At 38.4% G+C, this 10,248-nt stretch overlaps 1 protein-coding gene across 1 annotated transcript in view; it reads right to left on the reverse strand.

Annotated features, from left to right (window-relative positions):
* The window catches only part of ZNF277 (zinc finger protein 277), a 65,640-nt gene extending 58,296 nt beyond the window's left edge, over positions 1-7,344 (reverse strand). The window contains exons 1-3 of the mRNA XM_007944201.2: positions 7,336-7,344; positions 6,250-6,320; positions 4,951-5,042 (exon numbers count right to left, since the gene is read on the reverse strand). Coding sequence (XP_007942392.2) covers positions 4,951-5,042; positions 6,250-6,320; positions 7,336-7,344 — 172 coding nt within the window. The remainder of the gene's footprint in view (positions 1-4,950; positions 5,043-6,249; positions 6,321-7,335) is intronic.
* Positions 7,345-10,248: the final 2,904 nt, after the last annotated feature.

Consider the following 10,248-nt stretch of genomic DNA (forward strand, 5'->3'; position numbering starts at 1 on the left):
GGACTTGTGCTATTCCTTCTCTTTCCCAGGCCCTTCTCCTCCGGGTCCTCCTGTGGACTTTACCCACTTTGTCTCCCCATCCTCAACACGAGCAAATATCTCTGTTGTAATTCATGATTTACATGTTTATCTCTGTAAGGGTAGTCCCTGAATTACAACATATTTGAGTTATGATGAAACCCACTCAAGACCGTCCACGTTTTCTGCGTATCTTATTGTTGGTAATTGTTGTTGTTTTGTTTCTTGTTATGTACTGTCGAGTCAGACCCGACTCACGGCAACGCCTCCTTGAGTTGCCGAGGCAGTATCACTATGGAAGTAGAGTGCTCCATTCTCCTTCTGAGGAGTGGCTGGTGGGTTTGAAACGCCAGGCTTCTGGGTAGCAGTCAAGTATCTTAGGCACTATGCTACAATAGGTATTACATATATCGCAGCACATAATTTGCTCATGTTATCCTCAGATCTTCACTTACAGATGTTCAATTTTATGATTTATTGCTCGAAACACTGTTGTATAGATTTTACTTTCTAAACTATGTCAGGGGCTTTAGTTACTTGAGAACCTAGACCCAAACGCTGATCATTTTGGTAATGCTGACAGATTCAGGAAGCTGTGAGATGTTACATCAAATCTATGAAAAAAATAAAAGGACCATATAGACAACTCTCACTAATTTTCTGACTAGATGTGCCACCCCCATTCCCAGGAATAGTCTAGATCATCCAGATCCAGGTACTTCCACAACTGACAAGATACCAATGTTGTCTAACTCTTCATCACTGGAGTACACTTTTATGTTTTTTTCTATATTTTTTAATGTATGTATTAAAATATATCTATACACGATGTTTTCAACCCCCAGAAAGACAAATGAAGATTGGGCTTATAAAGGTACTGATAATAGAAGGCAATAATGAAAACAAACAAACAAACAAATCCGAGGTATTCAACTTACCTCAGAACTAACTTAGGAAAGAGTCGTTGGACCAGAAGCCCGTCATAAGCCAGGCACTACTGTATTAAGGCAGACCTTTGGCTGCAAGAGACTATGCTTCTCTGACTAGGCTCGACTGTGAATCCTTAAGTTAAGAACTAAATCTTATTTATTTTGGTATCTCTGGTGTAGACCATGGTGACTGGTACAGAGCTGGTATTTGATCAATGTTTGCTGAATGAAGAAACTTACAACAATAGTTCTACCATGATCTCACTTCCCAGAGAAGTCCTACTTCAGGGAATACTTGTGGCTGTTTTTATGGGATCCTTCTCTGCCAGAGATTGAAGGTAATCCAACGATAATGACAGCTAGATCTTTAGTACTACGGGTGTTGGTATAAATAGGCCCAATGGTAATAAATAAATAATGTAAAGGTCAGTGTAGTGCCTAAGGCACTTGACTGCTAACCAGAAGGCTGTCAAACCCACCAGCCATGCCTTGGAAGGAAGATTGGTAAGGCACTTGACTGCTAACCAGAAGGCTGTCGGTTCAAACTCATCAGCCACTCCTTGGAAGGAAGGTTGGGCAATCTATTTCCGTAGTGATACTGCCTCAGAAACCCAAGGAGGGGTCGCTATGAGTCAGGTCTGACTCGACAGCACATAACAACAACAACAAAGGTCACACTGAATTTTAAAATAATAATAAACATTAGTGAGTATAATAAAAGTATGTTATGTTTAGTTTGGAACTTTTTATTTATTTACTTTCCTCTTCACATGGAAGGAAATTTTCCAGTAAACAAGGAACAAGTGGCATTTGGAATGAAAACTAAATTATACCTTTCCATAAGAAGATGTTTATATGGGATAGATCTGCATCTTACATAAGTATTTTAGTTTAAAGGCATGGTTTCCAAACTTGTGTAAGCTTCCTCACCTGAAGAGCTTTTAAATATAAAAGGGTAGACTGAGGAAATACAATATTTACCAAGCACTAGTCTCTGGACTGCTCCCCGGAAATCAATAGTTCAGAGGATAATCATATGGAGATTGAAAAGGTGAATATCTTGAACTCATGTAAAAGTCCCTAAATTTGGTGACAATGCCTTGTGGCAAACCTTACTTGATAGTCTAGTCAATCCTAAAGTTAGCCCCCCAGATATTAAGCATTGGGGTAGCAGATAAAACTCAGTAAGATTTGCCTAACAGTGTCTTTATTTCCAGCTGTCATTCATTACAAGAATCCTATCTCCTTCTTACCACATGCTAAAAAGACAATAGATGCAGAAACAAAAGCAAAAGGAAATAAATTACATCTAGCAACTTTCAGCAAAGAGGTGAAAAAAATCTTGGAAATTCTGTTTTGGCCCCAAATCTGCTTTGCACATTTGTTACCAATTAACATCACAAATTATCTGCTCTAATTCTCACTTTGAACAGCAATTCTGTTCAGATGAGCTGTAAAAAATATCATCCCAAGGAAGCTGAGTTCTTGAGGAGATCCTATGCTGATTATTAACAGTTTCATTTACTCAGAGCAACAGCTACAAAGCATCAAACTGTGCTTCTAGGACAGTGCTTCCACGTTTATCATGCATGTGCACAGAATCACCTGGAGATTTAGTTACTAGGCAGATCATGATTCAGTAGATGTGGTGGTCATGGAATTGCACCAGTCAAATCTGCTGCCTTGAGCATAACTGCAGAAGGCTTCAGGTGTGGCACTCTGAAATCCTATTGGCAGTAGGGTCAACCTTCCCACAGATTGCTCTAAGCCAATGACTGTATGCAGCAGAAGTACCATTGCTGCAAGAAGTGAGGCTTCGCTGACTTAGATTAGTGACTCCTCATTGATTTGGTAGAAACTGGCTTAGAATGGTACTGCAGCCTGAGAAACCTCTCATTCCGCCTTCACAGAGGTCAGACCTACACTGCCAACTCCTTCAGCTTCCTCTTCTTTTCCTTCCTCTCTGGTGTTTTCGTCAATGAATCTTTCATACGTCAAATCCCATCTTGGTGTGATCTACTTGGAGAACAGGACTATACAAAGTAGACCAGTAATGGAGGAAGGAGGCTTAAAATTTTGCCTGTCCCAGTTCCCAGCTGATGTCAATCCATCTGTCCACGAGTCACATTTTGGGTAGCAAGGTTCTATCTAGAGAACACAAGTCATAAATTCATAATATATCTGTGTACTAAAAAAAGGCAGCCTACATTTTGCTTTGTACCATTATTTGTCAAGTAGATCAAGGCTGATGGTAATTTGAAGGAAAAATAAAAAGCCTTTGAGGTTCCTGTCCTCCTTAAGTCAGATGAGAGACTAAAACTCACATCAGCAATGAACTGGTAAGAAACTTTTAGTATGCCACCTTAGGAGTCTGCACAACAACCCATATATCTTTTCACCTTTAAGGAAGTCTCCACAATTTGCTTTGTACACCATCACATGAATGTTCAAATTCTAAAAAAATGTTTTAAAAAATCCCCAATAATTTGGTGATATATCCAATACAGATGCAATTCGTTTAAGTTGCTAATGTCATCACACTTTGATACTGTGAATAACTGATAACCACTGTAGAAACCAGAATATCACAGTCACCAGGGTATTTTTGCTTTTTTAATTTGGAAAATGCTGAAAACAAACTTCTAGCATCCAAGTAACATTTTTTTTTTTTTTTACATTTGCTCTTTATTTGTATTAGTGTAATTTATTAGATTATAGGTTTTTTTCATATTTTATTAAATCTGGATCATATTTTCAGGACCTGCTTGCTAAGCTTTTGACCTGACAGATATCGTATCTTTCAGTAGGACTCTTAACAGTTAATGAATCTCATCTCTTAGGTTCTAATTTTATTCTGAGAATTTAAATTCCAAGAAGGTAACTTTAGTTTCAATTTCTTCAGGGTACCTCTTTCCTGGACTAAGAAATGGCCTTCACCTAAATAAGTCAGCTCTTTGATTTCTAAGTGTGTGACCCTCGCAGATGCATTTAGAAAATGGGAAAGACTGGGTCTAGTCTTTTTAGCCACAATCAAAAGAAATAATCTTCCCAGGTCAGAGTAAGAATATAAGTCCCTTTATTTTCAGAATAATGCATTTTATTTTTGTTGTTGTTGAGAATACACGTAACAGCACACACACCAATTCAACAATTTCTACGTCTACAATTTGGTGACACAGATTAAGTACTGTTTTAGTTGTGCAACCATTCTCACACTCTTCTGAGTTGTTCCTCTTCCATTAACATAAACTCATTACCCTCTGAGTTTCCTACCTTTTGAGTTGCTGTTGGCTCTTTCTTAATGACCCCTGAGCTAGTAGGTCCTTTTTTATATTGCTGAGGCCCAATATTTAAAAGAATAATTTATTCTACTCCTCCTGAGAGTAGGGGAATATGGGAGAATGAACTTAAGTAAATCAGCTTTGTTACACATTCTCAGAACTGTGTTGAGGTTTCTGATGAAGCTGTGCTGGATTAACCAAACCAAACCCACTGCCATCGAGTGGATTCTGACTCATTTTGACCCTACAGGACACAGCAGAACTGACCCAAAGGGTGTCCAAGGCTGTAAATCATTTACAGATGTAGACTGCCTCAACCTTCTCCCGTGGAACAGCTGATAGGTTTGAACCACTGACCTTTTGGCTAGTAGCTGAATACTTTAACCACCGCACCACCAGAGCTCCTGGAGTAGTACTCTCATAAACAGCTGGCAGTTTTGTGACTTCCTTTTGGCATGAAAACAGGGTCAGAATCACATTTGTATCTTTAAACCTAATAAACCCAAACTTGAGAATTTAAGAAGCTAATTTAACACAAGCAAAAAGCTATGAAATATTTATCATAATATCACCTATGAAGCAATAGTAACAACCCAGATGTCATTCAATTTAAAATCAGTTCTATAAAATATGGCACCTCTGTGCTGTAGAATGCTATGCATTTACTAAATTGTCAATTTTGAAGACAGTGGTGAAAAATTGAAAAGAAACTTCGAGATTACCTGAAAAAGCCTCATCTACATGAACTGCATAAATACCCATAAACACAGAGACACAAATATGTACATACTCATATCTACATACAAGTACAGGACTGAAAGAAAATATACAGAGAAACAATTGGAGATTACAAGTGGCTTTGATTTACTCAAAGTTTTCTTTAACACTGAAGAAATAAAAAGTTTGTCATTGGATGAGTTCCTCAATGCGACCATGAAGACAAAATAAGAAAAGTATTAAAACAAGAACAATTTTCTTTGGTCACTTTCTAAGTCTTGACTTTAACATGTGCATTTCTGATTAAATTTACTATTTTATGCAGAAGTTATGTTAGGTACTATCAGATATACAAAGATGATTAGCATAATGTCCCTTCTCCAAGAATTTGAATATACCATGAGCTGCCAGAATAGCGAACATATCTGTTTTGGGAGAAGTATAGCCAGAATGTTCCTTAGAAATGCGTATGGTGAGACTTCGCATCACACACTCTGGTCATTGTCAGGAGGGACTCGTCCCTGGAAAAGGATATATGCTCGTAAAGCAGAGGTTCAAGAGACAAGACGACGACCCTCAATGAAAGGTACTGACACAGTTGCTGCAACAACAGTCTCAAACATAACACTGACTGTGAGGATGGCATAGGGCCAGGCAGTGTTTCATTCTGTTGTATACAGGGTCACTATGGTTCAACACAACCACACTACAAAGTTTTTAGTCCAGAGGAAAACATAAAATAAATGGATTAGTAATCATAATCAAGCCAACATTTGCCAAGTTGACCTTACAAACCAAGGGCTAAGGGGTAGGAAGGAGCTCTGGTAGCGTAGTGCCTAAGGTACCTGACTGCTAACCAGAAGACTGGCAGTTCAAACCCACCAGCCACTCCTCGGAAGGAAGGTTGGGCAATCTACTTCTGCAGTGATACTGCCTTGGAAACCCAAGGAGGGGTTGCTTTGAGTTGGGTCCAACTCGACGGCACATAACAACAACAACAACAACGAGTAGGGAGGAAAGAAATAAGTCAGCAGAAATGAAGGAAAGTCTTCATGAAGCATGAAGTCTCTGAAATTATGCAGAATTCTAGAAAGTAGATAAGAATAGTTAAAAAAAAAATGCTTGGACAACATCAAATATTCAAATTTAATGCTAGACTGTAAGAAAGAAAAGGCTCAAAGGTAGGTGGACCACATGCTGATGGGCCTCGATGCCAGGCCAAATGTAACACTTAATTTGAAAGCTGTGGGTAGATCCTCTGGCTTGTGATCAAGGAAGTGAAGCTCTGTTTAACCAAGACTTACCTGCAGCAATATGGAGGATGGCAAACGAGGGAACAGGCAGCAAGCGAGGGGAACAGGGCCTTAACAATCACCTAAGCGAAAAGGGAAAACATTCTAAGATCCAAATCAAACTGATGGAGAAGGAGAAGAAAGAAGAGTCAAGTGACTCTGAAGTCAAGGCTGGAGGAATCACGGTCCCATTAACTCCTACTAACCAAGCTTGGGCAAGCCACTTAACCTCCTTTCGCTTATTTCACAACATAATATGGATTCATCATAATGTTCACCTCAAAGACTTGTTAAGAGGGTAAAACGAGGATATTAATGTAAAACAGGTAGCACTGTTCCTAACACATAACTGCTCTACTGAAGTTAGCTCCTATTATGATTATCATTACTAATAATAATGAGGAGCTCTGGTGGCGTAGTGCCTAAGGCATCTGACCGCTAACCAGAACACTAGCTGTTCAAACCCACCAGCCACTCCCAGAAAGGAAGACTGGGCAATCTACTTCTATAGTGATACTACCTTGTAAACCCAAGTCGGATCCGACTTGATGGCAGTGAGTTTGGTTTGGTTTGGTTTTGGATGTAAATTTGAGGCTGGAGAGAGATGGGCATGATCTGCATTGACGTGTATTAGAAATGCTTGTGGGTTAATTAAAAATACATGTTCTAGGCCCTAACACAAATGTAAAGATTCTGAATCAAATCAGAGTAAAGCCCAGGCTTCTAAAAAAAAAGAATACGATCACTTTTCAACTATTTACTGTCTGGTCCTTATCACAATGTTGAAATTCAAAGGCTTTAGGGTTCTCTGGATTGCCTTGCTATTTCTGTAGTATGTTAGAATAAATGAAGAGCACGAGAGCGCAAATACAATGAGATTTGTGATACAGAGATAAGGGAAACTGAAGGAATTTACAGCCTCAGTTTCTGAACAAAATATGAGGTGAGATCACCAATACAGAAAACAAGGGCTTAAAGAAAAGAGGGAAAGATTTAGAATGATCACTATGGAGAATGAAATAGAGATATAACAAGGTAAAGATGAAATGACTGTAGAAGAGTCTTGGAGGCCCAACTTAGGTTAGCAAGCTCTCTTACTTTAGTCATGTTTATGGATTAGTAACAGATTTGTATTCTGTGCTTAGAGGAACTGACTTTCTTACAATATACATGTTCTGGGTTTTCAAATCATGCAGCTCTACATAAGTACATACACACAGATACATGCAGCAATATTCTTAAATAGAGCAGGTTAGAACCATCCAACCTAGTGCTGTATAATACACCTTCTGTTACGATGGAAATGTTCCCTGTCTACTCTGTCCAATCTGGAATCCACATGTGGTTACTGAGTATTTAAAACATGGTTGGTGAGACTGGTCAACTGATGTTAACTTTATTTAAATTTAAATAGTTACATGTAGCTAATAGCTATCATATTGGACAGTGTAGATCTAATGAGTACAGAAGTTCTTAATCTGGGGTCCAGGGGCACCAGAATCTGTGGTTTGTGAAGTTCAGTGAACATCCTGAAACTGTATGTAAAGTTATGTACATGTGAGGATGGTGCAGCACTGAGCAGTGTTCTGTTGTACACAGGGTTGTTGTAAGTAGAAATCAACTCAATGGCACCTAACAACAACAACAACAACAACAAGTGATTTTTTTTCTGGGAAGAAGGTCTTTTGATTTAATAGATTCTTAAAGGGTTCTGGAGATGCAAAAAAGCTGAAAAACCATGCATCATGTCTCTTACACATTATTTTTCTATCATTTGGTCTAACATTTTTATTCATCATCTGTGTGGGTATTGCCGTTATGTTTAGATTTCAAGCGATTAAATAACTAAATTAATCACCATTCTGGAGTAGGGTTTAAATATTCGCACTTTGCAGCCTGAGCAGAAGGAGACAGCCTGAAGACAGAATAGGCAATAATTATATTTGGTATAATACGGAAACTACATATAAAACCCGCTGGCAAAGCTAATTCTTTAATCTGGTTATTAGTGCCTGAAATCTCTACCACTAGAGTTAATCCTTCCTATTACTGTTTCTGGAAGTAAAATGTTACCTTTTATATACGTACAGAAATTTACTATTTGAGAAAAGATAATGTGAAAGGGTCTTATCTGTGAGGATATGCACTGTACAGGGTCCCTTCCTTCATAGGGCCAGATTACTGCATCCTGTCTACTATAAGTAGTTATTTAAGAAAAGGCAACAGATTTTTTCACATACAGTTAAGATGAACAACTCTCTCGCTCCCCAAAGATCTCCCTTTTCACATTCTCCATCTTACACAGAAAAGCTCTGTTTTGGGTATTAACCTCTGTAGGATCTACTGTTGTTGTTGTTGTTGTTATGTGCTGTCGAGTCAGATCCGACTCATAGCGACCCCTCCTTGGGTTTCCAAGGCAGTATCACTATGGAAGTAGATTGCCCAACCTTCCTTCCAAGGAGTGGCTGGTGAGTTTGAACCGACAGCCTTCCGGTTAGCAGTCAAGTGCCTTAGGCACTATGCTACCAGAGCTCCCGTAGGATCTACTACTACCTGGTCATTTCTACAGAAGTAGATTTTCCAGTTTATATTTATTTGCACAGCTAAGATGAAGATGAGGCAGGAAGAGGCTAATGAGGAGAACATGTGGCAACTGTCCTACTGTAACATTAAAGCTATTAACATGTCCAGTCTTTCTCGAAATACCGAGAAATGCCTTTCGCAAACATCTCCATCAAATCTCCCCAGGACAGGCTAGAAAGTTGGTAGGCTGTAGATTTTTTTGGTCTAGAAAATTCTCAATGAACTCAGAATCTACTGAACAATGGAGCTGAGGAGCAAACTATATAGAAGACTAGGGGTGGATCCCTTATAATTTGGCTTGACTTCCCACCTGTTATTATGGGTGGACTGCATGCCTAATGAGATAATACTAATCAAGCTCCTTTCCCATATTACACTAGTAAAGCACTACAGAATCCAAAACTCTGGCTTCCATGTTGTATTTTTAACTTTTAAAACTACCTAAGATGGCGCAATCTACTTCCATAGCGATACTGTCTCGGAAGCCCAAGGAGGGGTCCGAATCCATGGCACATAACAACAACAACGTTGAAAATATTATGATCACATTTCCTTTCTCAGGCAAATTTGGTGCAAAAGCAAGAAACTTTTTTTTTTTTTTAATGTAAATGGTACATTGGTTCTTTCTTTGGCTACAGATAGTATATGTTCCTGGTTTATATATCATTTTTCTTACCTTAATCCGCTCAATAAAGAAGAGTGTCTACCTTGATAAAACCAAAAACCAAAAACCAAAAACCAAACTCACTGCCATCCAGTCAGTCCTGACTCACAGTGACAACTCCTTGGGTTTTTGAGGTGGTATCACTATGGAAATAGCTTGCCTAATCTTCCTTCTGAGAAGTGGCTGGTGGGTTTGAACCATCAGCCTTCTGGTTAGCAGTGAAATGCTTTAGGCACTACGCCACCAGAGCTCCTTCCACTTTGATAATGAAGTAGTAATAATAATGTGGAAGGATCAACATTTGAAATATTGTATGTTCATGACATTTTAGAAGAAAATAAATCATAGGAAGAGAAAGCATTTGGCTAAAAACAGATAGTTGCTTATTAATATAATAAATGATTGATTTATTTGTAGAGTTAAATCCTTCACACTCGAGACAAGATTTCTACTGTTACAAAATATAGTTTAAAACAGACATAGCTAAGTATATTCAGCTCTCTAGAAATATTTTATCTAGCTCTAATGTTTACTGCCAATCAGAGATTTAGGATCCAAAAGAAGATGAAATGTGAAGGATGAAATACTGTACTCTGTCATATAATTACTTTAAATATTTTTCCACATCAAAAATATTTAATTTCCTCTATTACTCTTACTCTAGGCAATGAAAGATACTTCAGGGCATTTAAATGTAAAACTACAAGTTCTTACTTTACATGGCCAGGACTAGGATGTCGGGCTCTAAACGGGGAATTCAAGGT

This window comes from Orycteropus afer, unplaced genomic scaffold, assembly GCF_000298275.1.
Source record: "Orycteropus afer afer isolate SDZICR_OR568_19922 unplaced genomic scaffold, OryAfe1.0 scaffold00007, whole genome shotgun sequence".
In the NCBI taxonomy this organism is placed as follows: domain Eukaryota; kingdom Metazoa; phylum Chordata; class Mammalia; order Tubulidentata; family Orycteropodidae; genus Orycteropus; species Orycteropus afer.